The sequence below is a fragment of the Ceratotherium simum genome, chromosome 27, assembly GCF_057802395.1.
Source record: "Ceratotherium simum simum isolate JZ-2026a chromosome 27, ASM5780239v1, whole genome shotgun sequence".
NCBI classification, from domain to species: Eukaryota; Metazoa; Chordata; class Mammalia; order Perissodactyla; family Rhinocerotidae; genus Ceratotherium; species Ceratotherium simum.
The window spans coordinates 395857-414668 of NC_141926.1; the positions used below are offsets into that span (position 1 = coordinate 395857).

The 18812-nt window shown below is 44.4% G+C and overlaps 1 protein-coding gene across 6 annotated transcripts in view; it reads right to left on the minus strand.

The window, feature by feature from the left end:
* Positions 1-6780: 6780 nt before the first annotated feature.
* Positions 6781-18812, minus strand: part of PRMT2 (protein arginine methyltransferase 2) — a 32079-nt gene continuing 20047 nt past the window's right edge. For all 6 annotated transcript variants that reach the window (XM_087417871.1, XM_087417870.1, XM_004429684.3 and 3 more), the window contains 5 exons: positions 14218-14393; positions 11004-11133; positions 9968-10104; positions 8137-8308; positions 6781-7399 (listed from right to left, as the gene is read on the minus strand). In XM_087417871.1, the coding sequence (XP_087273997.1) occupies positions 7367-7399; positions 8137-8308; positions 9968-10104; positions 11004-11133; positions 14218-14393 (648 nt within the window). In that variant the 3' untranslated portion in view covers positions 6781-7366. The remainder of the gene's footprint in view (positions 7400-8136; positions 8309-9967; positions 10105-11003; positions 11134-14217; positions 14394-18812) is intronic.

Here is an 18812-nt window from a genome sequence, read left to right on the forward strand (position 1 = left end):
GCTTTGGGGAGAAAAAAGAAAAAGAGGAAGATTGGCAACAGATGTCAGCTCAGGGCCAATCTGCCTTAAAAAAAAAAAAAAAAAACTGCACCATAAATGCTGTCCTTTGCAGATTGGTGACTAAAGATTTGCTGCCAGGAGCTCACTGGGGCCAGGGCTGTGCAGAGCCAGGGAGGTATGAAAGGTGTCACCACAGCAGGTGGGAGGATGCCCATGAGGGGCTGCTTCCCACGCCCGGGGCCAGGAGCGCGCGCACACACACACACTCACACTCTCCAGCCTTCACGAGAACCTGCCCAGACTCAGCCCAGAGCAGGGACACACAGTACCCTCCAGAAATATTTCTCACCACTGTCACGGTCTTTAGACCCGGACATAGAATACAGTTGGTACCCAGCTGAGCATTTGTGCCCCAAGTAGTTACAAAGTAAAAAGTCACGACCATCCTTTCCACATCAACTCACTTGTTCTACAAATTACGACGGTCGCACATCCCCTGGGCAGGGACCACAGGGGCAAGGGGCTGCCTATCAGCCTCCTGGGGCAGGGCACGGACAGGCTCCAACAGCAGGCAGTGTGGTAACGGTCTAAAGGGACAGCTGAATCCCTGTTCCCCACTTGTGGCTAGAGGTTTATCTATTTTGTTAATCTCAGAGAACCAGCAGTGGTCTCATTATTTTACTGTTTTCTATTTCACTGATTTCTCCTTTGATATTTATTACTTACTTTATTCCACTTACTTTGTGTTTAGTCTACTCTTGTCTTTCACTTTCTTCAGGTAGAGGCTGAGATCCTTAATTTGAGATCTTTCTTCTTTTCTGACATAGACTTTTTTATTGTGGGAAAATGTACATAACATTAAAATACACCATTTTAACCATTTTTAAGTGTATGGTTCAGGGGCATTAAGTATGTAATACAGACTTTTAATGGTATGAATTTCCCTTAAGTATTACTTTAGCAGCATCCCAAAAATTTTGCTGTTTTTTTCATTTTCTTTCAGTTCAAAATTCTAATTTCGCATTCTACGAGCAATGGATTACTTAGAATGTTTTCTACTTTCCAAATATTAGAGCATTTTCAGAGATCTTTCTGTTGTCTTTCTAATTTCTGCTTTCACTTTTATGTGTGCTTCATCCCGATTTGCTTATTTTTTAAGCTTCAATTGATGGTTGCTTCATTTACCTTTATTCTCTTTTGTTTTATCATAAGCTGATATTTGCTTCGTTTATTTTCATTCTCTTTTATCATTTTTTCTTATCATTCTCTTTCATTTTATGTGAGATTGACTGATTTTCTACAAGGGCACCAAGATAATTAAATGGGGGAAAGAACAGTCTTTTCAACAAGTAGTGCTGGGACAACTGGTCATCCACATACAAAAGAATGAAGTTGTACACCTTCCTTCCACCATACACAAAAATTAACTCAAAATGGGTCCAGGACTTGAATGCAAGAACTCAAAGTATAAACTCTTAGAAGAAAACACAGGAGTAAATCTTCATGACCTTGGGTTAGGCAATGGTTTCTTAGACATGACACCAAAAAAACAAGTGACAGAGGCTGGCCTGGTGGCGCAGTGGTTAAGTTCGTGCATTCTACTTCAGTGGCCCAGGGTTCACCGATTCGGATCCTGGACGCGGACCTACTCACCACTCAACAAGCCATGCTGAGGTGGCGTCCCACACAGAAGAGCTACAGCTCTACAACCATGATACATAACTATGTACTGGGACTTTGGGGAGAAAAAAGAAAAAGAGGAAGATTGGCAACAGATGTTAGCACGGGGCCAATCTTCCTCAAAAAAAAAAAGTGACAAAAGAAAAAAATGAATTGGATATCTTCAAAATTAAAAACATCTGTGCTGCAAAGTGAAAAATGGACCCAGAGAATGGGGAAAATATTTGTAAATCACATATCTGATAAGGGACTTGTATTCAGGATATATGAAGAACTCTTACAACTCAATAACAATAAGATAAATAAATGGGCAAAGGATCTGAATGGACATTCCTCCAAAGAAGATGTAGAAATGGACTAGAAGCACATGAAAAGATGTTTAACATCGTAAGGCATTAGGGAAATGCAAGTTAAAACCACAATGAGGTATCATGTCATATCTGCTGAGATGGCTATAATAATAATTTTTTTTAAAGACAAAACAAGTGCTGGCAAGGATGTGGAGAAATTGGAATCCTCATATCTTGCTGATGGCAATGTAAAATGGCACAGCCACTTTCGAAAATAGTTTGACAGTTTCTCAAAAAGTTAAACACAGAGTTACCATATCACCCAGCAATTCCACTCCTAGGTATAGACCCAAGAGAAATGAAAACATATGTCCACACAAAAACTTGTACAGGAACAATTATAACAGCATTGTTCACAATAGCCAAAAAATGGAAACAACCCCAATGTTCATCAACAGATGAATGAACAAAATGTGAAATATCATTCTTCCATGAAAAGGAATGAAGTTCTGATCCATGCTACAATGTGACCTTGAAAACATTATGCTAAATGCTGAAAAAAACCAGTCAAAAACTATCACATATTATAGGATTTCATTTATATGAAATGTCCCAAATAGGCAAATCCATACAGACAGAAGTAGATTAGCAGTTGCCTAGGGCTGGGAGTGGGGAGGTTGGGAAAGATTGGCGTGTTTGCTAATGGGTACGGGGTTTCTAATGAAATGTTCTAAAATTAGATTGTAGTGATGGTTGCACCACTCTGTGAATATAGTACAAACCACTTGAATTGTACACTTTAAATGAGTGAAATGTATGATATGTAAATTAAATCTCAAAAAAAGCTACTTTTAGAAAGCAGATGTGAAACATTCACAAATTTTGCTTAAATACAAGTTTGACTGATGCCTTAAGTCACTATTGTGCAACCGATACTGCCTTTATTTCTATCCACGCGTCTGTAACTGTAGTCTTTATTTCCTCTCTGACCTAAGAGTAATTTAGGAGAAGGTGTTCTTATTTGCTGCTTTTGTTTTGTTTTGTTTAGCTTTTTGGCTACCTGACCTGGCCTAGGTTTAGAAACGCACTAAACACTTCCCTCTGTGCTCACATTGTTCTCTGCTCCTCCTGTAACAAACACAATTCCTTCACTTAACAAACATTCCTCGAGCATGTGCCAGGAGGCAGGTGCTTGGGAAAATAGAACGGGACAAGAGAGACAAAACACCTGCCTTGTGGGACCTACATTTAGAGAAGAAAAAGGCAGCAAACAAGTAAACCATCTACAGTCACCAGCTGGGAAGACAAGAAAACTGTGGTGACCAAGAGCCATACGGGCGGGGGCCTGGCAGGCAGAGCACCAGACCAAGGAGGATTACTGTCCATCCTCAAGAGCTAACGGGATTTGTCTTGCTAGGTTCTAGACAGGCTTGGGACCCTGTAACCCTTTTATTCTCTCCTTTTGGAATGGGGATGTCTACCCTACACCTGTCCTATCATTGCATTTTAGAAGCACACAGCTTGTCTGGTGCCACAGCCTCACACCTGGAGAGGAATTTGCCTCGGGATGAATCCTACCCCAAGTCTCACATATGTCTGGTTTAGATGATATTTCAATGAGACTTTGGACTTTAGAGTTGATGCTGGAGTGAGTTAGGACTTCCAGGACTGTTGAGATGGAGTGAATGTATTTTGCATGCAAGACAGAATGTTATGGACTGAACTGTGTCCCACCAAAATTCATTGGTTGAGTTCTGTCTTAGTCTGTTTGGGCTGCTATAACAGAATATTACAGACTAGGTAGCTTATAAACAACAGAAATTTCTCTCTCACAGTCTGGAGACTGGGAAGTCGAACATCAAGGCACTAGTAGATTTGATGTCTGGTGAGGGCCCACTTTCTGGTTCATAGATGGCCATCTTCTCACTGTGTCACCACATGGTAGAAGGGATGAGGGAGCTCTCTGGGGCCTCTGTTATAAGGGCACTAATCCCATTCATGAGGGTTCCACCCTCATGACCTAATCACCTCCCAAAGCCCCCACCTCCAAATACCATTACATTGGGGATTAGGTTTCAACATACGACTTTTGCAGGGACACAAACAGTGTACAGTTGTGCACTGCATAATGACCTTTCAGTCAACAATGGACCACATATATGACAGTGGTCCCATGAGATTAGTACCATAGAGCCCAGGTGTGTAGTGGGCTGTACTATCTAGATTTGTATGATATTCACACAACTACGAAATCACCTAATGACACATTTCTCAGAACACGTCCCCATCATTAAGCAACGAATGACTGTATAGCAAAGCCCTAACCCCCAATGTGACTGTATTTGGAGATACGGGCTTTCAGGAAGTAATTAAGGTTAAATGAGGTCATAAAGGTAGAGCCCTGATCCAATAGGATTAGTGTCCTTGCAAGACGACACGCCAGAGAGCTCCCTCTGTCCCCACCATGGGAGGACACATCGAGAAGGCAGCCCTCTGCAAGTCAGGAAGAGGGCCCTCACCAGGCACCAAATTCACTGGCACCTTGATCTTGGACTTCCCAGCCTCCAGAACTAAATTCCTGCAAATAACATTCCTGAGAAATAAATTCCTATTGTTTAAGCCACCCAGCCTATGGTATTTTGTTAGGGCAGCCTGACCAGACTAAGACAGAGACTTTTAACCCTCCCTCTTAGTAGCTGATAGAATAAGCAGACAAAAATATCAGTCAAGATCCAACTACCCGAATAACACAATTAACAAACTTGACCTAAATGATATATTTAGAGCTCTGCACTCAGAGTAGAATACAAATTCTTTTCAAGTACATACGCATACAACTGACACATGCTGAGTCACAAACAAGATCAAGAGATTTAAAAGGCTTGAAATCACTCAGTTTGTTCTCTGACAAGAGTGAAATTAAGCTCGAGATCAACAGGAATAGATTACTAGAAAATCCCACTTTTTGAAAGTAAGCCACACACTTCTAAATAATCCATGGCACAAGAGAAGAAATCACAACAGAAATTAGAAAATATGTGCAACTGCGTGATACTGAAAATACATCAAAATATGTTGTTGCAGCTACAGCAGCTCTAGAGGAAAATTCAGTTTTGATTCACATATTAGAAAAGGAAAAAGCTTGGAAATCGATGATCTAAGCTTCTACTCCTTGGGGAAAAGAAATCTCAACCCCTCCCTCCCATCAATGACAAAATCAATTCCAGGGGGAGTACTGATCTAAGTGCAAAAGATAAAACAATATAAGCTGTAAAAGAGAATATAGTAGAATATCTTTATCATCTTGGAATAGGCACAGTTTCTTAAATAGGACACAAAAAATGCTAATCCTGAAAGAAAAATGATGTCAAATTGGACAACATAAAACTTAAGAATTTCTGTTTATCAAACTACTCTACAGAGAGTGAAAAACAAGCTACAGGTTAGAAGACACACACAAAATAAATGAATGTTAAAGGACTCCTAGCCAGATTATATCAAGAATCCCTGCAAGATTAATTAGAAACAGACAAACAACCTTAATAGCAAAATGGGCACAAAACTTGAAGAAGCACTCCCAAAGCAGGCCAGCCAATGACCAGGGAACACAGGAAGCTGCGTCAGCCACCAGGGAAAGGCACAGAATCCATACGCCCACCAGAAGGGTAGAATGAAAACACAGACGACAGTGGGTGTGCAGCGCTGATGATGAGGATGTGAAGCACTGCGACCTCACGCACTGCTGGAAGCGACAGAAGGTTCTTCAACTTGAAAAACTGTCTGGTCATTTCTAATAATGCTGACTCCTCGGTATATACCCAACAGAAATGTGTACATACCTATGTGAATGAAAACACACATACAGAAATGTTCACATTCACACCAATCAAAACAGCTGGACCCTGGAAACAACCCAACTTCACCAACAGTGGAATAAGACACATAAATTGTGCAACATTCAAACAGTGGACTACCCAGCAATGAGAAGGCAACACACTACACAACTCACGGATGAAGCTCCCAAACATACGTGCACTGAAGAAGGCAGACGTGAGAGCACTTAGACCCTATGGACTGCCAGACAGAGCACCAGACACTGGGCAGCTCAAACAACAGAAGTTTATTTCTCACAGCCTGGAGACTGGAAGGCCAACACCAAGGCCCCGGCCCACGCGGTGTCTGCTTCGAGCCCACTTCCTGGTTCACAGACAGCCACTCTTGCTGTGTCCTCTAGTGGCAGAAGGGGCAGGACACTCGCTGGGGTCTCTTTTATGAGGGCACTACTCCTATTCACAGGGGCTCCATCTCATGAACTAACCTCCTCCCAAATGCCCCACCTCCTAACACCATCACCTTGGGAATTAGGTTCCAACATATGAATTTTGGGAGGACACAAACATTCAGTCCATAGCAAACACACAATGTATAACTCCATTCATACAATGTTCAGCACCAGGCAAAAGCAATCTATAGTGTCAGAAGTCAGGCATCACCTTCAGGAGCGGTACTGAGTGGAAGGGGTACTTGGGGCCTGCCGGGTGTTGAAAGGTCTTGTCAGAGCACTGGTTACATGTGTGTCCACTTGGTGAAATTTCATCCATCTGTATACTCATGACTTACGCTGTTTGGAGTATATACTTTATATTTCAATAGAAAGCTAACTAAAAATCAAAACAATACACACACAAAAAAGTAGACAGCACAGAAGTTTCTTCATAATAGATGAGAAAGGTTACAACGTAATGCATATAGTATGAGTTCTGCTTGTAAAAACTAATGTATATGCATAGAAATAGGATATACACCAACATTCATTTAAAAATATTTATTGAGCATGTACTATATCCAACACGTAATTTACCTGGAAGACATCGCTACAACTGTACTATCCCATGCAGAGCCCCATCGCATGCATCGCCACCTCCACGTCCTGCACGGCTTTGTGCGACCCCACGCTCTGCATGCTGAGTGGATGAAGCAAGGGCAGGAAGGAACCATTAACACAGGACGCATCAACAGTCACTTCACAGGGGTACAAGGCTGATGTGTGTGTCCTACGAGTTGAGAACTAGACTAGCTCAGGAACACCATGCCACCAACTCACCCACAGGTCAGCACTGTGGACACCACTGGTGGACACCTGGAAACACAGCCTCCTTCTAGAGGACAGACACGGGCAGGGACAGTGGCGAGGGCAGTTCTCGCTGAGCCCACGCACATCTGTCTGTGGGGGACCCTGACGATGGCCTGGAGCCCACAGGTAAGGGTGTTACAACCTTCCAGGCGAGCGAGAGTTCACGAGCTTTCACAGGAATGTTCATTCACATCAGGTGCGTCTTCATTCACTCATGTTCACTCCTCCAATACATGCACTGCTTCCCAGAGAACATCAGCTGTCATCTCCAGATTGGAAAGACTTTTTCTCCAACCTGAAAAGGACAAAGAAAACAAATCAATCAAATAAGAAATTGTTTCGGTTTGATTAACATGCAGTATTTCCTAACAATAATTTACTATTGGACAAGAGAATGGCATTCAGGTGCAGAATCTTTTTTTAAATGACAAACATTTAAACTTTTAACATAAAATTATCATAAAGTAAAGCACAAAACAGGTATTAAAAAACAAGGGAAACCACTGACTGTTTTCTCTTCTCTCCTACATTAACCCTGAGTCTTGAAGAAGGGAATCCATTTCTCAGCAGCCTCAGGCCCCCACCTGGATGCACTGTTTCCTCATGGGAACGACAGCTCTTCTGTCCTCAAATCACTGCTCCAGTGAGAACCTGACTCCCAAACCACACACCTACACGACACACTGCTGAAGGCACCACGGCGCGTGGAAGGCTGAGCAGTGGCTCAGCCCTCCGCCCCTTCCCTCCACCTGGGGCCCCTGGACGTGCAGAAGGGGCGGCCCCCTGGCTGGTGTGGGTCTCTGCTCTCACTGACTAGCTGTGTCAGAGGACATGACTTACCTTCCTGCACCTCTTTCCTGCTCTATAAAAAACAGCACCCACTCCCCAGCCCAAGGATTAGAAAAATGACGCCGATGAGATGTGGCCGAGGGGTCTGGCTGGGGTGGGAACGAGTGTCCACCACTGCGTCACCACAAACCTGTCTCCCAGGACCAGCACCACTGCATATGACTTTACAGCTAAATATCTTACCTTCTGTGACGTGGGGTCTTGTCTGGAAGTGACGGACCAGCTCAGAGCAACAGACATGTGTCTCCTCCACACTGGGTTTCTCTGCAACACAACGGAGCCTGTGACCACGTCTCCCCTGTGGACGGAGACGGGCTCATCCATCATGAACAGCACCTGCTTCCAGTGGGTGGTGCTGCAAGACAGGGAGCGCGGCGTTACCTGGCGCTGGCTCCTCTCCGGGAGCCCGACTTCTCAGGTTCACCTTGGACGCACCCCAGTCCTGTGAGCCAGATGGGATGGCGGAGTCGTCACAACAAGGCCAACTCCAGACAGCCCAGTGAGGACGCGGCTCCTGGACCCTTCTCAGGCTCCAGACAGGGCGAGGGCAGCTCACCCTGGTGGCCCGGAGGGCGCATGGCCAGACACAGGGTCCCCATGTGGTGCCCATTCCCCAGGTCCCTCACACAGTCAACCCAGCCTCCGCATCCTCGCACAGTGGGCATCCACCCCGAGCCAGCCTGCCCCCTTCTCTAAGCCACTGATGCCCAAGGTTCTGGTTCCTGCAGTTAAAGCAGGAATTACACTGATGAAATCATGTCCCAAAAAGTCCTTCTTCTCTGAAAGTTAGGATGAATGTGGGCAAGAGAACTGTGACATTTGGGGCAAACAGTTACCCTCTAGGATTCCTGAAGCTCTGCAAGCTCTGACGCCCAGAGGTGCCCACACTCTCCTCCACCCAGTGCACCTGGCGTGGGCCCCATGGTCACGCCCAGCAGCGAGGCGCGGCCGCCTCCCCCTCCGCGTCTCTCACATCCTCCCCGACTCAAGGCCACTCCTCCTCAACCGCCACGGCCCCTCACTGAGCGTGTCCTCGGGCTCTGCACCCCGTCTGCTCCCCACCCACCACCCCAGACACGACCCCACAGCAGACGCTCAAGTGGAAAACCCACCCAGGCACACCACTGTTCACTGCTGGTTTCTAGGGCTCCTGCCCTCGTCTGGGGGCAGCTCACATCTGTGCCGCTGGCTCTGGAAGGGCGACTGGCCGGAGTCCCAGCGCAGCCGTCTCCACAGGACGCTCTGGGCAAACAGCCCCTCGGCCTGCTCTCCTTTCACAAAGGGACCGCTGGGGTCCTTCCAGGCCCAGATGCCACAGCCAGCACCTAGCCCAGGCGTGTCTGCCACCCCCTCCCCCGTGCCCTGCTCACTTCCCCCGACTGCCATGTCTGAGGAGCGTCTCGAGGGCAGGTGCTGAGAAGGGCAATGAGAGCCCCTAAATGAAGGCGGTGTCTCCACAGGGCTGCTGGTCCCGCACCACAGAAACGTCAGCTCCCCCCGCACGTGAGCAAGCACACAACCACAAAACGTTACCACACAAAAACTGTCTCAAGAAACATTTGCCTTCCCCAAAGAGTCTGAGCAAAAGCCCCTAGGGTTCTGTTGACTGTTTTGGTGTGAGACTATAAAAGGCTGTGGCAGCCTTTAGGGCAACTGAGAAAAGACGAAGCCTGCTCCTCCCGCAGCCCTGTGTCTGTCATCCAGGGGGTCCGGGAGCAGCCCCCGGAAGCCCGATACAGGGGTGAGTGGGGGCGCACACCCCAGACTCACCTGCACACAAGCGTGTCCCAGCGCCCACCCACCACCCACACACCCTGGCTCCAGGCCGCAGCTCCCCACCCAGGGGTCAGCCTGGTCTGGAGATTTTAGGTCAACTTTTGACATTACTGGATCTTCATTTCAGGACTCTGTCATGCTTTCTGTCAGACCAACAACTTAAGGCAAATCGTTCACACTCCTCCGAGAGCCACTGTGTTCGCACGACCACCCACCGAGGGAGGGGAGCAGCACTCACGGATGGAAGGGTCCCGTGCTCAGCACCAGCTGCGGCTCGTCCTCCTCCAGGTTCTGAAACCAAACACTGAACCAGGCTGTGAACCCGTGCAGAGTGCCAGCTTTCTGGATATCAAAGCACAGTTCGCCCTTCATTGTCTGTGTTCAAGCAAACAAATAAGAAAACCCGGTGGGTTCCACAGGCACGCGACACGAGGCCGCCTCGGCTCTCGGTGAGTGAGAATGAGCAACTCTGTCCTCTGCGGGCCACATTTCACAAATCCCACAACACTACGCTGAACGAAGCAGCATACCATCTATTTCAGTAACTATGAAACAACTCTATAACTTGCTAGTTTAGCTGAATACATTAAAAACCACATGAAATTCCTCCTGGGGAAAGTAAATATTAAAACTTGCATCGTGAATTCAAAGGCTGCAGATAATCAGAAAAGGTTTCAAGCAATGTGGGCCTCATCTTCCTAATTTTCTACCCCCAAATTCAAGCAGAAAACTTGCTCTTCTCAATTCATCGCATAAATAGTTGCAGGCTGGGTCTTCTCAACGCCAAAACTGACTCAAGCTTCAAAAGCTCTGTTCTCAGGTAGTCCTGCCCATCTAAGTTCCAGAAGGGGGTTCAGGGACCTGCTCCTCTGCCTCAGGGCCACCCTTAAAATGGTCACATCCTGAATCCACACACGCCACCTCGTGGCAAAAGAGGTAAATAAAAGAAAGAATTTTAAGAATTTTGTCATCGATAGCCAAAAAAACTTTAAAAATTTTTTGATTCAAATTCCATGATGAAATTAGATATAATTTATGCGAATATGAAGATTCTGAGAATATTAAACATAAATCTAAAAATAATTCAAGATGTTAAAGAGGTTAACTATGGAGAAAATAACGTAAAAACATAAAAGATAAAATTAGAACATTAAAAAAAAATACTGGGAAAATCCACAGCAAAAAGTTAGCAAATTTGCACATTTGTATGACAAGCTTCTCGCATGCATGCAGCAATTATTTAATGTGAGAAGGAAGCAGTCATCTTTTCTCACCTCTAGATCAGCAATCTGCACAGTTCGCATGTCCAGCTGTAATATAGTGCACGGCTCAGAGAGACAGTCTTCTGGTTTCAAAATGTGGTTATACTTGGGCTTCGAAAAAAACTCCTTAATTGCTAAGGATCTGGGGAAAAGGTCAAAGTAATTGCTCAAATGCGTTTACCAACATCTCAGGTTTGACACACACATGCGTGACATTGTGCTTTCTCACTTCTGTATCAGCAGGAATTCTAAATCACTGTCTACGGCCTGAGGGCAGAGGCAGGGCTGCCGAGGGCCCAACCCTGACGGCCCCAGGGCCCTGTGTCCCTCCTCCCTGCTGCCAGCCTGGGCTCCACACAGCCTTCCGGAGCCTTTGCCGGAGGTGTGAGCAACAGGGCACCTCCCTTTGTCCTATTCATGGGGTCTGAACACATAGAAACCAACGTGCTCCATGTACCTAGAAGACAAGGGAGCCGCAGTGTGTTCTCGGTTTTAGAATCTATTTCATTTCAAAATATCTCTCAGGGATCTTCTATTACACAGCAAATAAAAAAGATATTCCTGCGTGAGTCACTCTGTAATAAGTAAACGTAGTAAATCAGCAGGACTGAAGGTGCCCACCTGAGCTCGACCCTCAGGAGAAACCCTTGTGCTGTCTCGACATAAATTAAACACAGAGACAGACGTGGGGCCTCTTGCAGGGGCGCTTTGCCTGTCAGCCCCCCATTTCACCGGCTGAACCCCGTGCTTGCCAGAAGGTAATCCATTATTTACCACAGAAATGTTTCAAAAATTAAGCACGGCAGTAACTTCAGAAATAGCAAATAAAAGTAAACGTTTTAATAAAGATTCCACTGTATGTACATATTTTTAATATTTTTTGATGATAAAAATAATTATGCATTTATAAAGAATTTGGAAAATATAGAAAAGTATAAAGAAAAAATTTAAATCCGCCACACTCCTGCAGTAGCATTTTGATGTACTGACTTTTCTCCCCACAGACATATGTACATGTACACATATTTGTGCAAAACAGGAGTCATTCTGTATAAATGGTGTGTGTCTTCCCTGTTTTGCTCTCTCTTAACACTAATATCATTAGATATTCTTAAAAACACTCGGTTTTTTTTTTAAACAGTGGCACAATACTCTATCAGACGGATATACAGCATTTTAACCAGGCTTCTATGGAGAGCCATGGTCCAGCCAGGCCATGACCCTGTGATGCACATTCTCAGCCAGAGGCTCTGATGGTGGTGGGGTGGACCTGCCCTACAAAGTCCCCACACCCACAGCTCTGGGCAGACAGTGTTCTGTCCTATTCACCCGCAGCTCATGCAGCACGGACTCTATTTTAATTTAATCTTCACTCATCTAGTGGGCAAAAATGGCATTCATTTTAATTATTAATGATGTTGCAATTTTTTTCAAATATTTATTGGTAATTTTATTTAGTTTTCGTGACTCGCCTGTTCTGTGACTTGGCTATAATTTCATTTGGGTATTCATCTTTTTCGAATTGACTTTTTTGTGTGTGTGTGAGAGGCAGATCAGCCCTGAGCCAATATCCACGCCAATTCTCCTCTTTTTTGTTTTTGGCTGAGGAAGACCGGCTCTGAGCTAACATCTATTGCCAATCCTCCTCCTTTTTTTCTCCAAAGCCCCAGTAGATAGTTGTATGTCACAGTTGCACATCCTTCTAGTTGCTGTATGTGGGACGCCGCCACAGCATGGCCAGAGAAGCGGTGCGTCGGTGCGCGCCCGGGATCGGAACCTGAGCCACCAGTAGCGGAGTGTGTGCAGTGAACCGCTAAACCAAGGGGCCGGCCCCCTCTAATTGACTCTTAAGATCTGTCAGCTAGTAACTTTCTCTAAGTATGTAGTCATTGCCTTTTTTAATTACATTTTTGCTGTTTTCTGACACATAGATTCTGTCCATCTTTATAAAATGAAGTCCAGCGCCTCTCTGTTTGTGTTGACTTTCTTTCCGTCGAGAACCTGACACACAGGCCCCCAAAGACTCCTGTAGTTGATGCAGATCTTTTAACACAAAACTCTTAAATCCACGTGGAATTAAATTTTAATAATGTATGATGTGAGAGAAGAAAAGAACTTTCTCCAAGGGGCTAAACAACTGTCCCAGAATAATCTGCTGCCCTGGCCCTCACTCCCACCTCTTCCACACAGCACGACGCCTGCTACTGCCTCCAGGCCTATTCTGCTCTCTTTTCTGGTCACAGGACCACGTGGCTTCAATCACTCTGACTACTGGGGACGCTGATGCCTGGCAGCATGAGAACCTCCTCACTGCTCTTCTCAGAACCTTCCCAGCCGTTCCTACCCACTGTTTCCTGGATGAACTACAGGACAGCTCTGTCAGGGATCTTCACCCCACCCCCCTCAGGGATTTGGGTGGAGGATACCATGACAACACATTAACTGGGGAACTTTCATACCTTTATGTTACTATTTTCTCTTTTTTAAAACTTTTCAATAAAAAACAAAAAGGCCCAGAGGCCCCGTCCCACAGCTGACTCCCCATCAGGGTGTCTCACAGGCGTCCAGGCTCATCTGGTCCTCACTGCACGAACCGAAGTTTCTTGCAGCTTCTGACAAACAGAGGCCCTTCCCTACCTTCCAGGGCAGATGCTGGGTCTCTGCCTAATTCTCACGGTACCCTCAGAAGAGGAAGCAGCCCACTTATGTCACCATTCTTTTCAGAAAAGGCAACATTAGAAATGTAAAGGCCTTATCAGGAAATCATTTTATGTTAGAACCTGAAGCTTAACTCAACAAGTGTGTCTGCATGTTAAAAATCAGGAAATCAACTACTTTGGAGAATTGCTTTCTTTGCAAAATGCAAGGAATGACTTCACTAATACATTTTCTGATGCTTATTAAAAATTTAGAGCTTTTAGTGGGAACGCACATTTGTGTTTTAACAGCCCGCACATTTACACCAGCCTCATTTTGAAACATGACCTTATTTTTCCCATTATATTGGGGAACTCACACTGCAAAAAAAATTCCAATTCCCATCACATCTGTTGCCAGTTTGAAGGCGTTAAAGGCAATGTGCAAAATTCTCAGGCATGTGAGTCAACTTAGATTATTTGTGGCATGCTCTGCAAGAGTACAGTGGTTCTGTGTCTTAGAAAGCCTGCAGTCCGCACGCCCGGAGCCCCATGCAGTGCCTGGATGCGCCCCAACCGCAGCCACTCACTTGAGGGCGCCGAGGTTGAACTCATAGGCGTTGTCCCAGAAGAGGACCTTGCTGCTGTAGTCTCTGTCCGCACTGCAGGGCACCAGGTGCAGCGCGGCCGTGGTCGGCCAGATGACCCCATCCTCCTTCAGCCACACGTCCCGGGCGTACAAGATGGACTCAATCATGAACTCAAACTGCACGGGAGGGAGACACACAGGAGACACGGTGACTGAGGCCCGAGTCTGCGAAGACCTCCCTGGCTGCATTCAGACAGTCTGGGATCTTTCTAAGTGTCACCCTCAAGAGTATTACCAGCCAGGGTAAGCGCTGCCCAGCCAACGTCCTGGAGGATTCACCTTGTACCCACATATCAGGGGTCACCGATTCCTGTCAGCCTGGATTTATGTCACAGCAAGTCACGTTATAATTCAGAATTGGCACATGGCTGAAGGTCGGGAGAAACCTTGAGTCTCGCCCCCACCTCGGTCACTCAGGAGTTAGTTGCTAATACATTTTTAAGAGCCCTTAAGTGCTACACGGTTTTAACTGTCAAACAAGATCAATTTGTTCTGGGGTATTCTCCAAATTTTCACAACCCTTTAAGTTGACTGAAATCACTTCCTACAAACATGAAACATCAAATCAGGAGGGCCACGGAGGTTCACGTCCATTAAGTCAGAAGAGCGGCCGACGCCCCCCACGGTGCTCAGAACACCCCAGCACAGGGGGCACGTGCCCTCTAGGACTGAGGACATGGGACGTTAACAGCCCCGAGAGGCCAGGCTGTGTGTCTGAACCAGAAGGCGTGCCAGGCAGCAGGGCGGAGGCCAGAGGCCCTGCATCCTGTAGCTGATGGGAAGCCACAGACGGGTTTTGTTTTTCTTAAATAACCTCAGGCAGGTTTTATTACAGAAGTAATACATGTTCAGTATGGAAAAATTTAGAAAAGCACAAACAAAAATAAAAACCATGAGTAAACCTAGCACCCAGAAGGAACCACTGTCATCACTCGGCAGTTTATCTTCAAGGATTTTTCTTTACACACACACAAATCTACACACGTGAAAACTATGTACGTATAATTCTTCATGTTATTTCTTAAATTATCATACAGTAAATTGGTTACAGTCTATGAATTTTAACACTTACATAGATCTGTGTAACCACAACCACAATCAGGATACAGAACAGCTCTGCTACCCGAAAACACTCCTCATGCTATCCTTTTGTCGTCACATCCTCGATCTGGTCTCCATCCCTGCGGTTTTGTCTTTTTGAGAATGTCATATAAATGGAATCATACGGTACATAATCTTTTGAGACTGGCTTCTTTCACTCACAATACCAACTTTTTCGTATACTAAAAAGTTCTGTTCTGTGCTTTCTATCCTGTTCATCTATCTTTTCTTGTAACAATATCACACTTTTTAACTACTCTATATAATTTTAATTACTCCAGTATAACGTTTTTGGGGTTTGTCCATGTCATCCATGTAGCAAGAGTTCATTCCGCTTTGTTGCTCACTAGTCTTCCATCATGTGGACGTACCACAGTTGTTTATCCATAGTTGTTTATCACCTGTTGAAGGACAGTTGGGTGGTTTCAGTTTTTTGGCAATTATAATTAGAGCTAGTATAAAATTTACGTACAGATTTCTGTGTGAACATAGCCTGCATTTCTCCAGTGTAAATACCCAGGAGTATAACTGTTGGCTCATATGGTAAGTGTACCTCTAACTTTATAAAAAATAGCCTGACTGTTTTCCAGAATGGCTACATGATTACATATTCCCACCATTACGAGTTTTAGTTGACCCACATCCCTGCCAGCACTTGGCAATATTGTATTTTTAAAAGTTTTAGCCATTTCAATAGGTGTGTAGTTATATCTCATTATGGTTTTAATTTGTATTTCCCTGATGGCTAATAATGTTGACTGTCTTTTCATGTGCTTATTTGTCATCCATATATCCACTTGGTGAAGCATCTGTTCAAGTCTTTTGCCCATTTTTCAATTAGGTTTTTTTCTTCCTGTTGAATTTTGAGAGTTCTTTGTATATTCAAGATACACAATGGATACGTGATTTGCAAATATTTTCTGCTAATCTTGGCATGTTTTTTCATTCTCTTAACATTATCTTTTACAGAGCAGATATTTTTAGTTTTGATGAAGTCCAGTTTATCAACTTTTTCTTTAATAGATCATGCTTTGGGAGTCACACCTAAAAACTCTTTGCCTAACCCATGAAGATTTTCTCCTATGATTTCTTCTGAAAGTTATAATACTTATAATAATATAAGTATTATATTCTATGCAATTAGATCTATAATCAATTACGAGTTAATTTTTTTGTATGAAGTATGAGGCTTAAAGTTGAAGTGGTTTTTTTTGCATATGGATGGCCAACTGTTCCAACATCATTCATTGAAAAGACTATCTTTTCTCCATTAAACGGATTTTGCTCCTCTGTTAAAATCAATTGACCATATTTGTAGGAGTCTATTTTTTTACTCTGTTCCATTGACTTATGTGTCTGTCCCTCTACCAACAGCACACTGTGCTGACTACTGTAGTTTTATACTAAGTTTTAAAGTCAGGTAGTATAGTTCTTCCAATTTTATTCTTCTTTTAAAAATTCTATCAGCTATTCTAGCTTCTTTACATTCCACATTTTATTTTTACAAATGAGCTTGTCTGTATCTACAAAAAAAATCCTGCTTGGATTTTTATTGGAATTGTATTAAATCTATAGATTAACTTGAGAAGAGACATCTTTACCAGAGTGTCTTCCAGTCCATGAGCACCGTACATCTCTCCACTTATTTAGGTCTTCTGTGACTTCTTTCACAGCATCTCACAGTTTCAGCATACAGAACCTGTGCATGTTTTATTGGATTTCTAAGTATTTTGTGATGTAAAGACAACTGTAAATGGTATTGTACACTGCTAGTATATAAAAATATGACCAATTTTTGTGTGCTGACTTTGCACTCTGTGATCTTAAACCTGCCTATTAGTTCTAAGAAATGTCTTGGAGATTCCTTGGGATTTTCTACAAAGACAATCACGTTGTCTGAGAAGGGGATGGTTTCTTTCTTTGTTTTCAGTCCGTGTCCTTTTATTTCTCCTTTCTCTTTTGCACTGGTTAGGTTTTCCAGAACAATGCTGCATGGGAATGGCAGAGTGGTCCTGCCCCATTCCTGCTCTTGGGGGAAGGCAGTGATCCTTTCACCATTAAGCAGGTGCAGGTTTTTTGTAGATGCCCTTTACCAGGTTGACTGAATTCCCTTCTATTCCTAGCTTGTTGAAAATTTAATCATGAACTAAAGTTGAATTTTGCCAAATTTTCCAGCCCAGCCTATAAAAAGCTTGGCAGCTTTTTATTCTGCCACCCTGTCCTCACAAGTAAACAGCTGAGCAAACTGAAAAACCAACAACTATTCTTAGATCTGTAAGAGAAATGAGGTCACAGAGCAATCGGCTGCCTCCAAAATTGGAGAAATCGACAGGCCAACATAGGGAACCACAACTCACCAGAGCAGAAGCCTCCCCAGACACCAGTGCTGAGGCAGGAAACCTGACCTGCAGGTGACGAGTTGCTGGAGGCTCAGCATGGACAACTGAGAGTTAAAAGCTCCAGGGGGGCTCAGTCACTGGGGGACCCTACACTTTTGTGAGTTTTACCTCCTGGACCTCCACCAGGGTCCTACAGTAAATACTGGAGAAAATCCCCTCATGCTTCTGACAGGGCAGGAGAAAAGGAATCACTTTGAAATATGCCAGAGTATTCTGTTCTTCTCAACAGGGTCTGCCCTCAGGAGAAACTAGTTAACCAGAGCCTACCTGCGAGCGTTTTACCAGAGCCCTAACTGAGCTGGGGAAGGAGAAATACCCAACTCCAGCCCCTTTTAGACATCCTGTCCCACCTAAGGGGGAGAAAAAACTGAGGAACCTTGTGAAGTTCACAGTCCAGAGGCACAGGCTCACTGAAACACTGAGACCTTTGACAGGACCATAGAACACTTCCCCTTCCCCACACCTCACACCACATCACTAAAGGCCTATTTACACAGATCCTTTTACCCAGTACATCATGTCTGACTATCAAGAAAAAATTACCAGGCATACCAAAAGGCAAAAAAATACAGTTGGAAGAGACACAGCAGGCATCAGAACCAGACTGAGATATGGCAGGGATGTTGGAATTATCAGGCTGGGAATTTAACACAACTATGATTTATATGCTAAGGATATCTAAAGGATAAAGTAGACAGCAGAGAAGAACAGATGGGCAATGCAAAAAGAGAGGTGGAAATCCCAAGGAAAAAACAAAAAGAAATGGTCGAGATCAAAAACACTGTAACAGAAATGAAGAATGCCTTTGACGGGCTTATTAGTGGACAGGACACAGCAGAGGAAAGAATCTCTGAGCTAGAGGATATGACAATAGAATCCTCAAAAACATAAAAGCAAAGAGAACAAAGGCTGGAAAAACAAAATATCCAAGGATCATGGGACAACCACAAAATGTGTAACATATATGTAGTGAGAATACAGGAGAAGAAAGAGAGAAAGGAACAGAAGAAATATTTGAAACAATAATGAATGAGAA